Genomic DNA, 23,216 nt, shown 5'->3' with positions numbered 1-23,216 from the left:
TCAAAATAATGAGGCCAAGGCTTTTAGAAAACCACAAAGTCAAGTTCAAGGGTGAGGCTGACAATTTCAAAAGGCTTTGAGGGAGTCCCAGACGACTTTTAAGGAAGGTCTTGTAATGGCTAAGCATAACTGTACATACTGCACATGTATATTACTCCATTACTGCTATTATACACTGTTTTCTGTTCATTTTAGAGCAGAGTTTTCCAGACTTTACAATGACTGATGGTTCTATTTCATTATATGTATAGCTAAAATATTATGTAAAAATATATTCATAAACTTTTATTCCTTTCAATTAAATTTGACATTACAAATATTTTTCCTATGTTCACAAAATGTACACAGATTTGTATAAACATCATCATTATCATCATTGTCTCTAAATGTGGGAACTAACCATCCATTCATTCAACATCTGCCTCTATTGGAAAGATATCTATACAGTAACATGATTGATAAAAGTTCATTACAGTAAATTCTAATTATAAGTCACCCTTTTTTTTAATGTACTTATTTTATTGCTCTAAGTCCACACCGCTGCAGAAGGGTGCCTTGATTGGGTGGCACTGATGTAACTGGGTGGTGGATCGACCCAGTCATGTAAATTCCACTCAGCTCCCTCCCTATTCCCCCAAAGGAGAATGGTGGACTGCAGAAGGACAACGTACACCTGCAGTTCACTGGGTTCATATACAGATGAGCCTGGGGTTACGATAATAACAATAATGGGGTTACAATAATAACAATAATATTTTACTTAGGCTAAAACCTGCCAATTTCCATCCGGTAAGGAAAGACTTTTCAAACTGAAGTGGTAGGATACAGCCTGGTATTAATCTGTTCACTGAAGGGCATCTAAGTTACTTGTAAATAAAACAGTCTTGTATTAACAAGAATATAACTCAAAAGTATATTAACTATTTCATTATATTAAGGGGTTAAGTCCACAACTGATTTAGAAAAAAAAGTCTATAAAGATGCACTGTTGCCTAAAAAGCTAATTTTTAATTTCCTCAATTATAAAAAACTATCCTCCTCAGTCTCTTCCTTCCACTGCCTATGACCTCAACTCTTTTTAATTCTTTCAGACCAGTAATGTATTGTATTTTTTATTTAATTCTACGCACCTCAAATTTCATTAAGGTCTGGAGACAATTTAAACATGAAGGTTGGTGAACACCTTTCCATGGATGAGTAAAATCATAGGAAGTTTGTGGGAATATTTAACAAATACAGTACTGCAGAATGAAGGGGTTAAAACTAGAATATTTTACCAGGCATGTCAGGTGAATGGATCCTGAATTTTTTGTTTAATTATTTTCCCTTTGAATAGACAAGTTCCGCAGGCTCCCAGCACTGGGTTCTTCCTATCTGGAATAGGGAAAAAATCAGGAAAACACCCATTATTTAAACTGAGGCAAAACACCAGCAGCCTATCCTAATGACCCTCTCTGTGGTATAGGGGTCCAAAGCTGGTTTAGAGTATGCCAGTACATTAAGGGTGATGATCAGCCTCCTTCCCTTACTGACACTACAGGACTGAAAATCCTCCAGTTCCCACTTGGACATCAAACCTATGCATGGCTGTCACTTCCACTGGCACATTCTACCCACTACAACTCTGGGTACCTTATGTATATGGCAATAAGCATTGAATTTGGGAAGATTTATGATTGGTTTTACGTCAGGTATCCCCGCAGGGCTAAGGCGTTGGCCCTGGGTAGAGGACTTTTGGATTGGAGTGTGTAGCATTTTATGACCGGATGCCCTTCCTGATGCTTACCAATGACCCTTGGGTGGATTCAATCCTCCAACTCTTCAGTCAGAGCAGAGCAATCTAATTCACTGAGCCACGGCTGCTTCATGATTAATGGAAAAATACTGAAAGTCTGGGAAACCATAATTAAGGGCTGTGCTTTGACTGAAAAAATGTTTAAACGAGTGATGGCTGGTGGACTACTGGGTTAAAATGCTCCATCAGGGTGTAATCCTGAGGGATGGTTAGGGTTCATTGCTCATATACCCCACTCATCAGCAAAAAGTTGGTTACTGGTGTCTTAAGTGTGTGGACTGGGCAGCCAAGCCACAGGCCCCTAGGCACCTGGCAAGCCAATAACAGGGTGGATGTTGAAACACTTATGACAAATGTCACTCCTCATCAGGCGTCAGGGATGCTACAGAACATGGCAATTTCTTACACACAATCGCTACCACATGTGGCACAGACATATGATCCAAAATATAATCACAATTCATTCCATAATACAATATCACAATATCTTCCACATAACTGATACTGTCAACTGGGGAAAACCGGCCAATCAATTTTATGTATACCCATGCAACACAGTTTTTATATACTTCATCCTTTCATGGCTACCACAACTCAAGTATTCTCTTCCAGCTAATGCCATCTTTTTTCTTTCACTCTCTCTCTTTATTTTTAAGTTAGATGAGACACAGCAGCACATGTTAATAATGGTGCCAATAACTTCCCACGACCAGGACAGCCCAAGTAACTTATTCCAGTCAACACCACATAATTTTAGTCAGTCAAGAATGAGCCAGAGGAGCCGGAGTGTTTATAACAAAAGAATATAGTGTTGAGAAGTGGGAGTTTTTTTTCATTCATCCATTCATTGCCAGACGCCATGTATCCCAAATGGGGTGGCCAAGGGCTTAGAGTTAATTGTTTTACAGGGAGGGGCACTAATCCTCCACCAACCCCACTTGACACGTAGGGATGGAAGTGGGAGTGCTGATGGAAAATTCCCAATGTTTCGTGCCTTTTCAGTTACTAGTCAGTGTTCCCAGATGGCCTGCTGCTGTAAGTGGAGGTATTTTGTAAAGTTATGCACTAATTTTTATTCACTTTTCTCTATAATGTTTTATTTAGGTGACTTTGTTAAATTATGTAATCTGATTTCACTTTCTATGAAAATGCATTTTGAGTGCTACATAAAGTAAGATGCCCTGGAATGGAAGACTGTTGTTGCTATGAGTATGTGGTAGAACATTCAAGTATCAAGGAAGGTTATAAATGGACGGGAGAGAGAACAGAGGAGTTTTCAGTCTGTTTAGGCTGACTTGTGGCCTTGCGAAGTTAGTGTAGCTCCGGTACTTGTGAAAATCTGTGAAGTGTAGTTGGCAAGCATACAGTGATATTATCTGGTAAATAATGACAACGAATGTGAGAAGCTTGCACTGGAAGGCTGACCCTAGGACGCAGTGTGTCCAGGCATCTCAAAATGAACGGATCTTGAACTTGGCTCTCTTTTGTATTGTTTTTTTTTTTTTTTTTTTCTCGGATGGAACGGTTTGCAGGCTCCTGGCCTTTGGTTCCTTCTTCCTTGCATTAAAAAAAAAAAAAAAAGGAAGACCGATTCAGTGAGTGACGCCCTTCCTACATTGACCTACAGCTGTTGGAGCCTGTAGCAGTGTGGGACATGGACATAATATACAAAGGGTTACTTATAATGAGAACTTACTGTATTAAAAGACAATACTAGTTTCATTTAAAAAAAAAAAAAAAAAAAAAAAAAAAAAAAAAGTACCATCTTTGAAGTGCAAGTGCGTGAAGTTACACTATTGTATTCCAGTACATTCAAGGGTACATGACCAGGCGACTCTCCTTGCTGGCACCATATTACCGAAAATCTTCTAGCAATCTCTTGGGGCTCAAACCCATGCAAGGTCATCACTCCATCTAGGGTACTCTAACTGCTATGCCCTAATGAATATCACATATCACATAAATAAAATAAATCAGGGACTAAAAAAAAATTATACAGCTAACCCTTTTAGCCCACAGGTTTCATTTTTATTTTATTCTGGCTGCTACTAAATGATTTTACTGTGTAGGAAACTAACTTACTATAATATGTTTACTTTAACATGACAAAGATCCCTAACACCTTTTAGCTCAGCTGATGGCCAAGTGCAATCACATCTGAATGTCAATTTAACTAGTAAAAATGTGACTTATTTACATCCCATAACCAAAGCTCATCAAATTTAATGTAATCACGATATTATTTTATGCTTGGGAGTGCTATATTTTCAACAAATGAAAACACGGTGTTGTGAAGAAGTTAATGGAGGCCATACTTAACCCCTCCTAGTTCAAAAAAGCTGTGAAAGGGGTTAATGAAGGCTGTATCTAACCTTTCCAGTTTAAAAAAAAGTCTGTCATGAGAAACTTTAAAAAATGGACAGGTGAGATACAGCCCTATTAAGCCCTTTCACTATGAGGCCTTAATTTGTATTCAGTTTATAAGATACTTTTGAGACTGTAGGAGTTAGACACAGCCTTAATAAACCCCTTTGCTAATATAGAAAAATCCCTGCTAATAAAATCGTGAAGGAGTAGCAAGAATAAGCTAAAAATGACCACCTGGATTACACGGTCAAAACTGTCGCTATACCATTCCCTGGCTACATGGCTTGTAAATTCTAAGGAAGATCGATTGTGCACCCATCAACGACTGTCGGGTTAGGTTAGACTGGGCTGGGTTGGGCTAAGATGGGCTTGGTTGGGTTGGGTTGCATTGGGTGTGGCTGGGTTAGGGCGACTGGGCTGGGATATGGTAGGTTAGGTTAGGTTAGGATAGGGCTGGGATATGGTAGGTTAGGTTACGTTAGGGCAGGTTAAGTTAGGATAGGTTAGGTTAGGTTAGGTTAGGACAGGTTAGATTAGATTGGACAGCATATACTAGTTCAGTTTATGCACCAGCCCTAAATCACATTGTTGGTGATGCTCTCTTTTGTTGTCACACAGGAGCATGTTGTCCATGGCTGTGCATAATTATAACCTGGAAAAAAAAAAAAACAATGGATAAATGAAGAAGCTATACACTGTATCATAAAAATTTAATAATATTTTCATGATAATATAAACCAGAATACATATATAACTGTACTGTACTTTTAACTAAACTCTGTGGGTTCAATATGCATCATTCTTCCTTCGAATATGCTCTGCCCTCTGATATTAATGCTCTACCCTCTGATATTTTATCAGCATGAGGAAGAGTTAATTCTGGCTACCATTCTGTCTGACGAGAGGGTCCAGTCACGCAGTGGTCTTAATATGGACTGATACAGATAAAGATTCATTATTGTTATCCTGACCTTGTGCCCACCCCTGGATGAGGTGAGGAAGCATGCAAAAATAAGGAAAGGGAAAGTATGATGTGAATGTGATAGAAAGCATTTGGAGAAACACACTGAGGTGGCTTGGCCATGTGGAGAGGATGGAGAGCAAGAGACTGACAAGGAGAGTGTATTGAGTGAGGTGGAGGGGGGAAGGAGGGGGAGGCCAAGGATGAGATGGAGGGATGGAGTGGAGAGGTATATGAGAGACCGGGTGTGAACTGGGAGATGGCCAGTGAAATGGAGGTGATTTATTTGTGGCCACCCCTTCCGGGATTAAGGCGTCTGGCAATAGACACACAGAAAGACAGACAGGAAGTATGAAAGTGAGAGACCTATCAACACCATGCCCAGTGAAATGAGCCACATAATCATTCATACAACACTCCAGCTCACAGAATCCTGGCTCCATCTTGCAAGTCTAGCCTTTGTACACATTCTGGGGGTGGGGCTGGCAGGATGGGAGGAAGGGCGGAGCAAATTTCCTTAGCACAGTACATGCACTTCACATACACCTGGACAGACAGGATCAATCTGCTGACTACCAAGTTAAAAATGGGATTCCGTGTCATGTACTCATCATCACTGACAATGCCTTGCTTCCTCTTGGGAACCGCTGATAGGGGATGGTAACAACAGAACTACCTCCAAGCTACTATGTTCTCATATATTTCTCTCTCTCTCTCAAACACTCCTCTTCCTCTTCCTTTTCTCTCACCAATATAATGCTCTATTTTTTTCTATGTACATAATTCATCCAACCAACTCCATGCAGCTGATGATGTCATTTCTATGCCATGCACCAACCTCTCTAAGTGGAGGAGGCATTATATCCTGTTTAGAACTTTCATTGGGGTTTGTATAATATTTTCATCTTTACCCAATCCAGGTTTTGCCCCTCTAACTTATTTCACATAGGTCAGTGATAGAAAATGACACTACCACACCTCTTCGTTCTTTCCACAACACTTCATAACCTACATCATATTTAATGTCAATCTAGTGTTAAAACTCAGCATTCAAGATGGAGATGGGCAATTTTAGGCCAAGATAGATCAGAGTACAGTATACTGTACTGTTTTTGTAACTGGAAGGAGAGGCCAAGGATGAGATGGAGGGTTGGAGTGGAGAGGTATATGAGAGAGGGGGGTGTGAGCTGGGAGCAGGGCAGTGAAATGGCGGGGGACAGGGCGACATGGAGGCTATTTGTTTGTGGCCACCCCTTACGGGATTAAGGCGTCTGGCAATAGATAGAGAGATAGATTGTCCCCTATATCAACCAATGCCTCTGGACGACATTCACACAGATTTACAGTGTATGCCTGCTGTAACCAAGATATTTTTTTTGCAGGCAGTGAGACACAAAAAGGAACTGTATCCTTTCTTTGTTCTTCCTGCACAAAAAAACAGCACAGGATGGCCTACAATCATATTTCTGTGATAGTTTTGTTTTTGTTTTCTCTCTTTTTTTAACTGCGCACTCCTCTCCTAATTCCTGCAAAAATCAAATCACATCTATGGCACAGAATTCATTATAAGGCTTCATGGTGAACCTGGCTCCTGGGTGGACTGAACACTTGGCCTCTCCACTAACAGCACGCAGGGTGGAGTTGCCTTGGTCCGTAAGAGGTGATGTAAAGTAAAAATTCTGCCTATAAGAGGTGATGAAACGTAAATGTTTGGCCATGTGGAGAGGATGGAGAGTGTGAGACTGACGAGGGGAGTGTATGTGAGTGAGGTGGAGGCCAAGGATGAGATGGAGGGATGGAGTGGAGAGGTATATGAGAGAGGGTGGTGTGAGCTGGGAGCGGGGCAGTGAAATGGCGGGGCACAGAGCAACATGGAGGCGATTTGTATGTGGCCGCCCTAAGGCGTCTGATAATAGATAAATAGACAGAGAGTAAAAATCAGCTCAAACTGCTATATATATGTGCAGTGATGCAAATTAAGTCAGCAGCCTTGGCACCGCTGTAGGGACATCAATCAGCTTACCATGTGATGGGTCTACCTACCATGTGAATCTGAGGCTAAGCTTTTGTTTGCCCTCCCCCCTAATGTAATTTTTTTGTTATTAAATCTATATTCCTCGTCTCTTGAAACTACTCTAGACTATGGTGATATAGGTAAGGATGGTGAGTGTGTGTGTGTGTGTGTGTGTGTGTGTGTGTGTGTGTGTGTGTGTGTAATTCACTGGTTCGGTCAGGATCACTTGATGGTCGTGATTGTCAGCTTTTACCCTCCCGGAAGGGAGCTGAGAAGTCATATAGTCCGATCTAAGGGCAAGGCTGTGACCTTCACACATGCACACACCCGTCCCCTTGCTCAAGGGGGACAGTAACCACCCACTTCGTCAGTGAAACTTTTCACAACCTGAGCGAGGCACGAACTCCCATCCACCAGTTGGCAAGCGGGAACGTTACCACTGTGTGTGTGTGTGTGTGTGTGTGTGTGTGTGTGTGTGTGTATTTACCTATTTGTATTTACCTATTTGTAGTATACAGGAATTGAGCAATGCTCGTGTTGTCCTGTCTCCATATCCACATTTATCAAGTCTACCTTTACACACATGAATGTTTTTCTCATGCACCACCTCTTTGTCTAAGTCGTTTCAAATATTTAAGAATATACCTAATTGTGATATACACGGAATGTACTATGCTCGTGGGTTTCCGTCGCTGTTTCCCAATAAGTCGAATTTAACTTTAAACTCGTTTAAGTTTTTAGACTGGACGATCTCTTTGTCCAGGCTATTCCATAAGTCTATACTTCTGTAAGGAAAGCTATATTTCTTGATATCCTTCAAGCAGCTTGACTTTTTCAATTTCATTCCATGTCCTCTTGTTGCTCTCTTATCCCATACAAACAGATCTTCTTTGTCAATTTTATCTACTCCCACCATGGTCCTGAACACCACAATCATGTCTCCCCTCTTTCTCCTTTCCTCTAACGAAGGCAAATCCAGTTTTTCCAGCCTCTCTCTGTATGACAGGTCTGTCAGACTGGGGACCATCTTGGTTGCTGTTCTTTGTATTCTCTCAATCTTGTTTATATCTTTCTTTTTGTGTGGGGACCACACTACCGCTGCATATTCTAACCTGGGGCGGATCATGGCCACTATCAATTTTTTCATCATTTCCTCATCCATATAATGAAATGCTACTCTTATGTTAGTCAAGAGCTTATAAGTCTCTCCAACTATCTTGTTAATGTGCTTTTCTGGTGACAAACTATCTTGGACCAGCACTCCCAAATCTTTCTCTTCTCTCCTTTTTGTGATTAATTCATTACCCAAAAAATAATTCAGTGATGGTCTCCTGGTACTTTTACCCATTTCCAATATTTTACATTTCTTTACATTAAATTTCATTTCCCACGTCCGGCTCCAATTGTGTATCCTATCCAAATCCTCCTGCAGTATTTTACAATCCTCCTCAACCTCTATCTTCCTCAAGATCTTTACATCATCAGCAAACAGACTCGCATAACTGTTCACTTCATCTACCATATCATTTACGTAAATCAGGAACATTACTGGCGCCAACACTGAGCCTTGAGGGACTCCACTTGTTACTTCCCTCCATCCAGACATCTTTTCCTTTATTACTGTCCTCATTTGTCTGTCTCTCAAAAAGTCTCTCATCCATTCCAGAAGTTTCCCCTTTAGTCCTCCTATATATTCTAGTTTCCACATTAGTCTCTTATGAGGTACCTTGTCAAAGGCCTTCTCTAAGTCTAAGTACACACAATCCACCCAACCATCTCTCTCCTGTACCACATCAATCGCTCTTGAGTAAAAGCTCAACAAGTTTGAAACACATGACCTTCCACTTCTGAATCCAAACTGACATTCAGCCAAAATATTCATCTCTTCCAGATATTTTATCCATCTGTCTTTCAGGATTCTCTCACACAATTTTGCGACCATGCTGGTTAGAGACACTGGTCTATAATTCAAGGGTTCTTCCCTGTTTCCTCCCTTGTAAATTGGTACCACATTTGCCCTCTTCCATTCTTTTGGCACTTTCCCCTCTTCCAGTGAGCATACAATTAAGCTGTGAATTTTATCCGCCAGTTGTTCTCTGCATTCCTTCAGTACCCAATTAGAAATTCCATCAGGTCCTGGGGCTTTCCTTACATCTTGAGTTTCCAGTAATTTATACACTTCCTGCACCTCCACTTTTATATCTTTCATCACCGGAACATTTCTAATCACTCCCTCCCCTTCCACAAGCTCCTTTTCTTTAGTGAAAATTGACTGGAAACGTTTGTTCATTATTTCTGCTTGCATTGCCGCATCCTTAAAGACCTCTCCATCTACTTTCAGCTTGGTGATTCCTTCCTTTTGTTTCAGTTTGCCATTAACAAATCTATAAAACAGTTTGGGTTCATCCTTGCATTTGTCAATTATACCTTTTTCAAAATTCCTTTCTTCTTCCCTACGTATTCTTGTGTATTCGTTTCTTGTTCTTTTATATTCTTCCTTTGTTCTGTCGTTACCTCTCTTTCTCCAATTGTTCCACGCCTTATCTTTCTCTTTTTTGGCTATCATACACCTTCTATTAAACCACTCCTTTTTCCTGTTTTCTTTCCCTCTTACTCTTGGTACAAATTTTTCCACTCCCAAATTATAGAGGTCTAGAAACATATCCCACTTCCTCTGTATCTCTCTTGTTTCTCTGAATTTTCTCCAATCCGCATTTTCAAAAAGTTTCTCAATCCTGTAAAATTTGCTTTGCCAAAGTTGTATCTTCCCTGTCTATGAAGCTCGTCTCTTGGCTCGACGTTTCCTATTAACATCTGGAACTCAATGACCACGTGATCACTTTTTCCCAAAGGACAGAGATATTCCAATGATTCTATTACATCGGGTTCTTTGGTGAACAGTAAATCTAACCTTGTTGGTGTGTCCTCACCTCGAAACCGTGTCTCTTCTTTGACCCACTGCGTCATCACATTATTCATTATTATATTTAATAACATAGTACCCCACGAATCCTCGCCGCCTCCTGAGTACCATTCCTCCCAGTTCACCTCTTTACAATTAAAGTCACCCACCAAAATTATATTATTGCTTTTCTCAATTATTTTTTGCAAGTAGCTAGCCATATCTGACAACATCTCATGGTATTCGTCATCCTTCCATGCTCTCGTCTTTGGGGGAACATACACTACCGCCATATCTCTCTTAACATTCTCTCCAGTTTCTAATTTCATATATATCACTTCAGCCCTGCCTTCTCCCATTTCCACAGTATCTACATTTATGTTGTTCTTCACTGCTATCATCACTCCTCCTCCCTTTTTTTCTTTCCTGTCTTTTCTCCACAGTTTGTATTTACCATCTCCCAAATGAACATCAATATCTTCTCTTAATTTGGTCTCTACAAGGCACATGACATCAGGTTCATGTTCTCTCAAGAAATCATTAATTTCAATCCTTGTCGATATGAATCCATCAACATTAGTATATATCACCTTCAAATTATTTTTGACATTATTAATACCCTCTTCTCTCCTACTCTCTGTCCGTATCACTTCTTCAACTTCTGATCTTTCACAACCATCCCCCCTAGTTTCCTTCACTTCTATTTCCTTAAATACCATTTCCTTACTTTCATATCCAATACTCTCCAAAAAAAAGTATTACGTTCTTCCTCTGTCCTCTTATCATTTTTTTCCTTTACTTCTTCCTTTAATGATTTTAAAACTTCTCTTTCTTCTTCATTCAGATCTTTTCTTATTATAATATTTTCCATCCCCGCCTCTTTGCTTAATTTCCAGGTCACTTTAAGTATCTCATTTATTACACTTTCTGATGTAAACTTGTGTGTGTGTGTGTGTGTGTGTGTGTGTGTGTGTGTGTGTGTGTGTGTGTGTGTATTTTTTTGTCATTAGATTTAAATTCCTTGTCTCTTAAAAATACTCAATACTACGGTGACATGGGTAAAGATGTGAATGTCGGTGATAAAGCACAATAAAAGCAAGAACAACAGTTGTGACGCTAGTTATAATGTAGTGGCATAATTTACCCAGGTCCTTCCTACCCCACATGTAAATAATGGTCTGTATATGACAATTTAGGAATACTATAGTACACTGCACCCATGTACAGTATATCGCACCCACTTGTTCTCAACTTTTTTTGTTTAGCTGTAAGAAGATCCATGATTACTTATTAAAAAATGTATATATAGTATACTTAAATATGGGTAATGTACTAAAACACCTGAATAAAATCTACTGGCAAAAGGAAGAAAGAGGTAAATGGTGTGCTTTGACAAATAATCTGTGATCAGTGAACTGTGGGAGAAAGAATGAAAGAAATGACAACTAGGTGGGCAAAAGAGAAGTCAATATTAACTCCTCCTGTGAAGAGGAAGACTCTTTTATCAGGTTCAACACCGTCAGAAGGGGAAGGTACCTGTGTATTACCATCTAGTGCTGAGTAAGGAGTAATTACGGGCAGTAAGGTGGGGGTATTCTCCTAATCCTACCACATGAACAACCAAAGACTTTCAGGCTTTATAATATGTCCTGTCCTTCTTTCTCAATTCACTATTCATTTTCTGTTCATATGCTCTTAAACATAATATTCCTTTCCAATTTTTTCTTCCTGTCATCTATGAAGTTAGCATAAATGCATGAAACATTATCAGTGAGTTACGTGTCTATCTGCTTGTTTAATATTATGCTGGTGGTGCCTCTGGGTCTATACACACCATCATTTCCAAGTGATGGTACATCCAAAAATTTCCAAGTGATAGGTACAAAATGCCCCTCCCCTCCATTTTTTTGTACGTTACAAATACTGTGCTCACCGCAACTGTAGTTAAGAGGGGCAACTCACACAAGTTTCATCAACAGGTGTTTTTTTTTTTTTTAATTTCAGTGTTTTTCAGATTTTATACAAATACTTTATCACTAAGAAAATGATCCAAGGCAGCTCCGCCCTACTTTAACTTACTCCATCAAGGAAGCCCTCTCCATTCACTACCCTCACCAGCTTCCATGCTGCTTGTTATTGTTGTTGTTGTTGTTGTTGTTGTTGTGGTCCCAGGCTCATCTGGATGCTGAACCAAGTGAACTGTAGGCTTAAGCTGTATCTGCAATCTACCATCCTCTTCTCATGAAATGGGGAGAGGGATGACAGATGTTAGCATGAACAGGTAGTGATGACTGTATATACCAGCACTACTGCATGAAGGTATCTCTACGGCACCTCCATACTATAACAGGTTCTGGAGAGGGACACCTTCATGTGATGGCAATGACATAACCGGGTAGTTCCTCTGGCTGGTAGTTCCTCCATCAATGACCACCATATCTTCCAAAAAGAGGATGGTGAAATGCAGAAGGGCAACCCCAGCCAACAGTCCACCAGGTTCAGGTTCAAGTGAGCCTGGGGCCACTACAACAACAACAACACTTCCATATTACTTACTTATATGTCAGGGACACACTCCACACTCTAACCCTCTCTGTTCTTCATCACACATGCAGGACTCGAGGTGTGCTGGGGATAAAGAAAAAAAAATTACATAATTAGAAATACTGCGTCTGTATCACAGCCATTTCTCTATCATCATAAGCATCAGCAGCAGCAGCATCACCATCAGCACCTTGACCTCTTTTTTCCCACCCAATGATGGGGGTGAGGTAGAAGCAGAAACCAAGATTAACAGACGGAGAAAGTATAAAAAAGTATGTGATATTAAACAGACTACATTCTCATTCCATCCATCATCCAATCCTATGTTGCCCCCTGGGAAGCATAGGAGCCCGGGGCAAAGCAAGTTGGTCTTGACATTTAAAATGAGTGACCAGCCTCACTCATCCCTGAGTGGCATTACATGAGCAATAAACCCCAACCACCCCTTACATATAAACCTACACAGACTCAATCTGACTGGAGTGCCTTAATTACCCACTAAACCACCAGGCGCCATAATTTGGTTATATGGTTATCGCCCAACATAGTAAATGGTCTGCTGGTATACAGGACACCATTTGGCTTGTCACTGAATGCAGAGTCACCCATACACAGAGGGAAGTGGAAAGAATGAAGGAAAAAGAGACAGAAGAGGAAGGGTGGAAAGAAGGAAGGAAGAGAGGAAAGGGCAGGCACCCAAGAGCAGCACTACATCAAGTGAAAGGATGGTGAGCGCCCCCACCAACCACTGGGAAAAGAGAATAAATAAAATTGGAGTATAGTATCGGTAACTGCATAAAAAGAAATATAAATTATAGCACAGGGGTGTTTCCATTAAAAGAAATATGTACAAACTAAATCAACATAGCTAACACATTACCAGTACAGTAGGCTACTGTGCTGGGAATCAAACCCAGAAATCTCAAATGAATGCCAGGCAGCTTTCCATTGTCCCACAACCAGGTAAATGTTGTCTCACCTCGTCACACACTTGTAATAAACACACCCTTGCTCTCACTGTGGGTCTTAAAGGGAAGAGGCAACCCCCTGGCACCTGGGAGAATAGAAGTATTTAATCTTACCCACAGTACAGTGAAAAGCTGCCTGGCTCCCATCTGACAGGACTGGGTTTGATTCCTGGAAGAGTACTGGTGATACATTAGTTGATTTTTCCTGTACTGATACTGGCTTATTTAATTAAACCAAAGCACCCCACATCTCACCTTTTTCCCATGATCCAATCAATAAGCGTCGATGATGTTCCTTGTGCTTCTCGAGCTGTGGAGGAAAAAAAATGATACTGTATCTATGTTTATCATCATCATTCTGACCTTTTTTTTTCCTACCTAAAGATGGGGTGATGCAGGATACTGAAACATGGAAACAGAAAGTACTAAAGTGAGAGGCCTATCATCATCAATGAATCATCATCATCAACATCATCATCTTTCTGATCTCCCTTCCCACCGAATGATTATGTGAGGTACGAAACAGAGACAAGTTGTTGCTGTTCTGAAATACTGTAACCCAAGTCTGCCTGACGGTGCAGACCTATGCAGGCAAGCAATTGCACCTGTACGGCCATCTCATGCAGTGAACTGATGTCCCCTTGCAGAGCTAATCAGAGCAAGGTGCAGGAGAGAGTGGGGAGGTTTGGTTCCTGGATGGACACTGCATCTGAGTCTCCACCCAGTTATGAACGGCATCACAGATGGTTCCATATCACCTCATTATTTGGTTATATGGTTACCACCCAGTATTTTAAATGGCTTCGTGGGATACAGAAACCATTAGGCTTGTCACTCAGTGCACAGCCACATGAAGTGGAAATAAATTTAATAAAAGTGACAGGAAGGGTGAGAAAAATAGGAAGAGGGGAGGGCAGACACAGAAAATGAATGAAAAAGGTGAAGGATGAAATAAGCATCACTACATCATGTGAGTGATGACAGCTGCCACAGAAACAAGAGACAAATACAGTATAAGTGTAAGAACCATCAACAGCCTGCCCTGTGAAATGATCCACCGTCTTTTAAACATCCATCTATCAGTAGCCAGACATCTTAATCCCGGAAAAAGTAGTCCCAAACAAATTGCCTACATGATACCCTGTCCTCTGCTAACAAGCTATCCTCTCTCTGACTCACACCACACTTCATTTGCTTTGCTTATACAGGCTCCAAAATGCCTTGGTTACCTAATGGTAGTTGTCTATTCTGCTCAATCCCTAGCAGCCTCTCTATTCAATCCCTTTTCTCAGAGGACATGCTCCAAGACCTTTTCCCAGGTCTTTTTCAGCCAGCCTCTCGCAACTCTACCTCAACATTCATACCCCTCACCCTCCACACCCAGGTGTCACCCTCCACACTATCCACATGCCTAGATTATGTTAGTCATGAAGGATGGTCATGGAAAGGATGTAAAGCCATAATATTTTCTGCCACTAAGCTGCATTAAAAAGGCCACAACGGAAAGAAAAATGGGGCCAAGCTAAGATGATACAACTACAGTGTGTAAGAAAGAGAGATATGGAACTTGATGAGGCTAGGGAACTAACAGGGGATGGAAGTGGCTGGATGAGGTATGTATGGTGGAGCACATGACAAGGTACTCAACGATTCGGTGGAGGAATGGAATCAGGTGAAACTGTCTAACTCACGCTACATTGAAAACAACCGTATAATAAAATATGATGATGATGGTGTGTGTGTGGGTCTCAGAGAGCTTTGTATGTATATTATGCTAAGGCTGCTCCCCCTATTCAATGCGGAAGTATAATTCTACAGTGGTTGGAAAAAAAAACTGAACTGGTGAGAGAGTTTAAGTACCTGAGTTCACTGATAGATGAAATGATGCAAATATGCAAAAGCAGAAAAGAGGAGGGATCACATGGAAGGAAAATAGCTGATACTATGAAGGCCTTGATAAAAAGCTGAGGTCTGAGTGTGGAAGCTGTGAGTGCATTGCATGAAGGAGTTTTAGTGTCTAATCTACTATATGGGTGTGAGACTATGGCATAGCAAGACAGTGAAAAGTCAAGAGTAAGAGCAGTGGAGATGGAGCTGTTGAGGAATAAGTGTGGAGTGCAGAGAATGGATAGCATAAGGAATAATATGACCTGTGAAAGATGTAGAGTAGGGAAGTGTGTGGACATCAAAGTCAGAGTGTGCACTTTGATGTTATGGGCATGTGATGAGAATGCATATAACTTGAGTGATAAAAAGGGTATATATGAGTGAGTTTGAAGGTGGAAGGAGGCATGGCAGGCCAAGAAGGTGAATAAATATGGAAAATGAGTGAGACGTGGAGATGGAGGAGCTAACAAGGCTAGGGAAGAAGGGACTGAGCTGACTGGATGAATTTTATGCAGAGAAGAGTATAACCAAGGTCTGGCACCCCATTCTAACTTGAGAATCATTGGACTGACTGTCAGAGAGGTGAGTGTAAAGCTATATGCACAATATTTTTTGACCTACCAGATGAAGCTAAGATTCCAGGGGCTTGAATGGTAAGTAAATGAGAGTGTGGCTCCTTTAACTGGTCACACTTTTTACCTCATTCTAACACTTTTTTCTCTCTCTCTCTCTCTCTCTTTTTTTTTTTTTTTTTGGCTCTCTGGCCCCTACGTCACCTCACACTGGGATGGGAAAGGAGGTCTGGATGATGATCACCATGAGCTCCACTACTTCTACTTCTGGACATACAATCTGCTATTTCCAGTTGTTCTGATACTGCACCTAACATCATCACTACCACCCTTACCCCTACCCTCAGTCCCACAATCAACCCTAGCCCTACTGTGGTCCAATACATTTAAGGACAGATAACCAGCCTACTATCTGACTGAAAAACCTGCAGTCACCTCCTAGGAATCAAACCAACTGAATGCTGTCACTCTATTCAAATTCATCAACCACCATCACCACCACTGCCTTAGTTCAATATATTTAAGAGCCAATGACCACGCTACTCTCTTGGTGGCATTACTTACTGAGAGTGTAGTCAGCGTGCCTGGTGGCCGTTGGGGTGGGTGGGGCTGTGTGTGGGGTGAACATGGGCGGTGGTGCGGGCAGGCCAGGTCGAATACCACGTCTGTTACCACCAACCCCACCGGAAGCTGCGACTTGTAGGTTTGACAACGCCACCTGCTCCAAGGAATCGTTCAGTTCACGTAGTTCAGCCAACCTGTGGTATGAAAACAATTTTATAGTTGTTGCTGTGGCCTCTGAATGAACCCTGTGAACTGCAGGACAGGAAAGGAGCTGAGGGACGTTTGCATGACCAGGCAGCTCCACCACCAGGTTATAAAGGTATCAGTATGTGAAGGTGTCCCTCTCCACCACCATCACCAACCCTACTTGAGGCCACCACTTGCAAACTCATCAATGCTACTTGCTCCAGAGAATCAGCTGGTGTGGTTCAGCCAAGCTACAGGATAAAAGCAACATGTCATAAGAACTATTTCACCTATGCCTGTACCATACTCTTGGCAGTTCAAGAGACTCCCTAACACCTATTCCTCACCAGTTTATTTCAGTATAATACATTAATATATTTTTATATGCTATCCAGGTAAGTCAAAACTGAAACGAGAAAAGCAGAATACAAGATACACTGCTATGGAAGTGGTGCTAGAAAGTCTTCTAAGCCACCACCTGTGGGCTTGACAATGTTATCTGCCCCAAGGATGTGGTCAGTTTATGTAGTTCACCAAACTTGCATCATCAAAACAGTGTTAGTCTATTTGTTTCCTCTGGGAGGGAATAATACCATGTGAAATACTGGAACTTTCAGGTTATGTCATCATAGGCCCCCCTCCCTATCCCCACTGAACCCATGTTTTAACAACCTTATTATACCATAGTTTGTTTTGTGTGGGTTTTCAATTGACGTAACCCCATAGTATTGAGCCATGTCTGAAACAGGGTGGCACAACTGCCCAGTTATACAAGCATCTCTCAATTCTTTCTCCATCCATCCATCATCCAATCCTACGTTGCCCCATGAGGAGTGTAGGAGCCCGGCGATAGGCAAGTTGGTCCTGACATTTAAGATGAGACCTCATAAAAGGTGGATGGTGGACAGTGGGAAGGTGGTGGACTGCAGAAGAACAGCTTTAGCATACAGTCCAACGGTTTCACATCCAGAAGAGCCTGGGGCCATGCAATATAACTATAGCTCACACCAGAAATTTTTTCCTGGTTCAGGAAAGCCCACTTCCATACATCAGTACTGAAAATATTAATAAAGCCCATTTCACACTCCTCAAGTCTGGAAACTTTCAATCATCAACATTCTCATCATACATACCTTTCTTCCCACCAATGGATAGGGTGGGGTAAGGTTCAGAGGGCAAGAAAAAGAAACCTGGCAGAAAATAACCTCAACTCTGCCCAGTTCAATGGTCAACACTCTCATGTATTCATTTACTCCCAGAATCTTGACCCCACCTCACTGTCATAAACATCTAAACTTACCTGCTTCACTTTAGCTTAACATGCATTCAGTCATTTATCATCTAATCCAGTGTTGCCCCATGAGGGGCATAATAAAAAAAATGTATGAACATTGTTGGCGATTGTGTTGTGTCAAGTGTAATGCAGTGCTAACGTGTCTGCAACACTGACTCACTTCTGACCCAAGAAGTGTGTGGGTGAGACTGGTGCAGGAAGTTGATGACTTAGCCTCTGCTCTTGGCTCAATTCTCAAAGCACCAGAGAAGCAGAAAGCAAAAGAAAGAGCAAGTGAAATGAGACAGGAGCAAAAGATAAATGCATGAGTGAGGTGAGAAGGAGTACAAGTGTAAGACCATGACCACAACACACAAGTGCAAGTGCAAACAAACAACACACACACACACACACACACACACACACACACACACACACACACACACACACACACACAGAAATATGACTTACTTCTGATCAAGGGATGGTGTGGGTGAGACAGATGCAGGTAACTGATGACTGAGGCTCAACTCTCGGCTCAGTTCTTGTGTCTGCCTCAGGGAAGCACTAAGTTTGAGTTGAAGGGCATCTCTCTCTTCAAGCAGCTGGAAAAACAGGATCATCAATGTCGTCATCATCATCATCATCATCATCACAACCTTCTACCCACTTATGGATTGGGTATGACAAAACCCCTCAATAACTAAATCAATCAATAAATGGCAATGTTTACTGGTTCAGAGCCCACAAGCTTCAACTCACTTTTCTGCCTACTACCCAAATAATAATAATGACTGGAGTGACTAGGCCAGCAATGTTTACAGTAATTCTATCTTTCTATTGCCAGACGAGTTAATCCCATAAGGGGTAGCCACAAACAAATCTCCTCCATGTCACCCTGTCCCAAGCCATTTCACTGCCCTGCTCCCAGATCACATCCCCTTCTCTATATACCTCTCCACTCTATCCCTCCATCTCATCCTTGGCCTCCCCCTCCCTCTAATTCTGCTACTATCATTTGTGAACCAGATGATTCTATTCTCTCATATTTCTCCTAACTAACCTTATGAGCCAGGAGTGTTTTCAACACATATTGTCTGTGAATTTGTTCTTCTCACAGCTAACCATTCCTAACCATCAGTATCTGTTCTTTAGAATATGACACTTATCAAATTTCTTATTCTTTTTGTTAAGTTTATCTTTCTGATTTTTCATTTTTTTAATGCATGGAAGAAGGAATCAAAGGCCAGGAGCCCACAAACTGTACCTTCCAAGAAAAAACAAAAACAATACAACAGACAGCCAATTTCAAGATCCATTCATTTCGAGATGCCACTTCAGTTTATTCTCTCTCTCTCTCACCTTAGTAATTTCGAGGGAGAGTTGTTGACAGCGCAGATCACGGAGATGCAGGGATGCCAAGGCTGCCTCAAGCTCTGTAGTTCCAGATGAAGGGTCGGGTAGTCTGACATCACCCACACCATCACCACCACCACCACCACCAACAGCCAGGCGGGATAAGGACGCTTCGGCTGTATCCACCTGAAAGACAAAGTGGCTACGCTTTATCATCATCATCATCATCATCATCACCATCATCATCATCATCACCATCATCATCATCATCATCATCACCATCATCATTATCGTCATCATCAACATCATCATCATCATCATCATCATCATTAGCAGCAGGAAAGAGGCATGATGATTTTTAAGTTGTCTCTGTCTAATGAAAAACAGAAAATGGACTGTTTCATTATTATTATTATTATTGTAGTAAGTGGGGATGCTCACCATCCACTCACTCGATGTAGTGCTGCTTTCAGGTGTCTGCTCCTTCCTCTCCTCCATCCTTCTTTCCTTCCATCCTCTTGTCTTTCTTACCTTCATTCTTTCCTCATCCTTCTGCCTACGGGTGACTTTACACTCCCTCTTTTGTCTTTCTTTCCTTCATTCCTTCCTCATCCTTCTGCCTGTGGGTGACTCTACACTAAGTGACAAGCCAAATGGTTTCCTGTACACCAGGAAACCATTTGCTACACTGGGTGGTAACATATAACCAAATTTTGGCGCCTGGTGGTTTAGTGGGTAATTAAGGCGCTCCAATCAGATTGAGCTGGCGAAGGTTTATATCCAAGGGATGATTGGGGTTTATTGCTCACATAATGCCACTCAGAGATGAGTGAGGCTGGTCACTCTCATCTTAAATGTCAGGACCAGCTTGCCTAGCCCCAGCCTCCTACGCTCCTCATGGGGCAATGTAGGATTGGATGATGGATGGATGGATGGATGGATTATCATTTTTATTATTATGATCATTATGAAAGTAGCACAGTGAAGGAAAGTGGCTGGTGCTATGAAGGCCTTGATAAGAAGCAGAGATCTGAATGTGGTGGCTGTGAAAGGCTTGTATGATGGAGTTTTAGTGCTCACTCTAACATACGGGTGTAAGACTATGGTGTGGCAAGAAAATGAAAAGTCAAGGAAAGAAGATGGGGATGTTGATGAATGTGTGTGGACTGAAGAGTGGGTAGGATAACAAATAATGTGATCTGTGAAAGATGTGGAGTAAGGAAGTCTGTGGACACCAAAGTTGAAAAGAGAGTGCTTTTACAGTATGGTGTGGCATGTGGAGAGAACGAGTGAGTGAGTTTGAAGGTGGGATGACACGTGGCAGGCCAAGAAGAAGGTGGATGAATACAGTAAATAACAGTATGAGAAGTAGGGAAGCTGATGAGGCAGGAGAACTCAGAGGATTGAATCGGCTGGGTGAATTTTGTGCAGTGTATGACCAGGGCTTGGCACCCTTTTATAACCTGACAGTCATTGGATTGCCTCTGCTGGATAGGCGAATGTGAAACTACATGTGGAATAAGTTTGTGTACAGCACATCCTTGTTATATGATTGCTCAGTGCACAGTCATTCACCTGCACAGTACATCCATCCATCCACCATCCAATCCTACGTTGCCCCATGAGGAGCATAGGAGTCTGGGGCTAGGCAAGTTGGTCCTGACATTTAAGAACCAGTCTGAATTTAGGACCTTTTTCCTTTTACGATTGTTTTCCATCATACAATCACTGTAATGCCCAATGTTTCATCATATAACTGTTTTCTTGCTTATACAATCACTACAATGCTAAATTCATTATGAGATCAGGTGAAAACAAACTGACCACTGAGTGTACTATTAAAAAAAATAAATATATAATCACACACAAACTATCTATCACCCAATCCTACAGTGCCTCACCTGGAGCAATAGGGACAAAGACTAGACCCTGATGCTCCTGAACAGCCAGTTGCTCTCCCCTGAGTGGTGTTATGTGAGCAATAAACCACCACCACCTACCCTGACTAATCAAATGCAACTCCACACACACACACACACACACACACACACACATGAAACAAACCTGAAGCTGTAGTTGGTGGTTCAGGTCTTGAAGTTGCAGGACTTGGGACTGCAGCTCCTCCAACTTTTCTATGCTGGTCTCCTCGGCCTCATCTCGCTGCATCAATTTCGTCTTCAGCGCTGCAATCTCGGCCTTGAGGTATGCAATCTGCCGCTCCAGACCCTCAATGGTGGTGTTGTTGAAGCTGTTGATTTCCGATTTCTTCTCCAGTTCATCCCGCAGCAGTTTTTGGACGTCCAGGTTCTGTTCAAGTGCGCTGCTGACTCGAGCCACCTTCTCCTTGGCATCCTCTGCTTGGACCTCCAGTGCTGTGTTCTGTTGGAAGGTTTGGAGACCATCATCATCATCACCATCATCATTATCATCATCATTATTATCATTATCAACATCATCATGGTTGTTCAATCTGTACATGGATGGGGTAATAAAAGAGGTACAAGGTAGGGTAGTGGATGTTGGAGTGGCCCTGGTGAGAGAGGATAGTGTTTGGAACTCCCTGTACTGTTGTTTGCAGATGATACTGTGTTGTTGAGTGAAGACGAAGGGGAGCTGCAAGGCTTGGTGGATGAGTTTGAGAGAGTGTGTAAGAAATGGAATCTAAAGGTGAATGTAGGGAAGAGTAAAGTGATAGTCTTTGAGAGAGGTGAAGTTAGTGAATGTACAGCGAGGTTGGATGGTGAGGATTTGGAAAATGTGAGTACGTTTAAGTACTTGGGTAGTGTGATGAGTAAGGATGGAGGTTTGGAGGGTGAAGTGCTTGAAAGGGTACAGCAGGGAAGAAAGGTTGCTGGTTCTTTGAAAGCAGTGATAAGAAGCAGGGAAGTGAGCATGGAAGTGAAAAAGTTACTACATGACAGTATTGTGATACCAACTCTAACGTACGGAAGTGAAGCTTGGACATTGTTGGAAGGACACAAGTCAAGAGTGAGAGCAGTGGAAATGAGTTATTTAAGAGGAGCCTGTGGAGTCATGTGGAGAGACAGGCTGACGAATGAGGATATAAAGGAGCGTTGTGGTGTGGATATGGATGTGATAGGAAGCGTTATGAGGAACACACTGAGGTGGTTTGGCCATGTGGAGAGGATGGAGGGTGAAAGACTGACAAAGAGAGTGTATGTGAGTGAGGTGGAGGGGGGAAGAGGGAGGGGGAGGCCGAGGATAAGATGGAGGGATGGGGTGGAGAGGTATATGAGAGAGGGGGGTGTGAGTTGGGAGCAGGGCAGTAAAATGGCGGGGGACAGGGCAACTTGGAGGTGATTTGTTTGTGGCCACCCGAAACGGGATTGAGGCGTCTGGCAATAGATAGATAGATAGATAGAACATCATCATCATCATTATTTTCATTATCATTATCATCATCACCAGTATCATCATCATCATCATTATTATCATCATCATCATCATCATCATCATCACCAGTATCATCATCATCATTATTATCATCATCATCATCATCATCATCATCATCATCATCATCATCATCATCATCATCATCATCACCAGTATCATTATCAGCATCACCATCATTATTATCATTATCAACATCATCACAATCATCATTATCATCATCATCATCATCACTATTATCATCATCCATTATCAACATCATCATCATCATCATCATCATCACCACCATCATCATCATCATCATCTTCACACTTACTCCCACCTAAGTATGAGGAAGACAGGATACAGAAACAAGGACAAATATGACAGTGTGAAAACTACCATCAGCATGTCCAGTGAAACAAACGATTTACACA

At 41.7% G+C, this 23,216-nt stretch overlaps 1 protein-coding gene across 1 annotated transcript in view; it reads right to left on the bottom strand.

Annotated features, from left to right (window-relative positions):
• Positions 1-4,632: 4,632 nt before the first annotated feature.
• LOC145403080 (uncharacterized) overlaps positions 4,633-23,216 on the bottom strand; it is a 60,474-nt gene continuing 41,890 nt past the window's right edge. Inside the window, exons 9-15 of the mRNA XM_080274914.1 lie at positions 21,454-21,768; positions 19,396-19,575; positions 18,505-18,638; positions 16,575-16,768; positions 13,807-13,861; positions 12,596-12,667; positions 4,633-4,814 (exon numbers count right to left, since the gene is read on the bottom strand). Of these exons, the coding sequence (XP_080131040.1) occupies positions 12,643-12,667; positions 13,807-13,861; positions 16,575-16,768; positions 18,505-18,638; positions 19,396-19,575; positions 21,454-21,768 (903 nt within the window). The 3' untranslated portion in view covers positions 4,633-4,814; positions 12,596-12,642. The remainder of the gene's footprint in view (positions 4,815-12,595; positions 12,668-13,806; positions 13,862-16,574; positions 16,769-18,504; positions 18,639-19,395; positions 19,576-21,453; positions 21,769-23,216) is intronic.

This window comes from Coenobita brevimanus, chromosome 60, assembly GCF_032717465.1.
Source record: "Coenobita brevimanus isolate Jiangsu-jjx chromosome 60, ASM3271746v2, whole genome shotgun sequence".
NCBI lineage: Eukaryota > Metazoa > Arthropoda > Malacostraca > Decapoda > Coenobitidae > Coenobita > Coenobita brevimanus.
The sequence above is the reverse complement of the archived record's forward strand: the minus strand, read 5'-3'. Positions and strand labels throughout refer to the sequence as shown.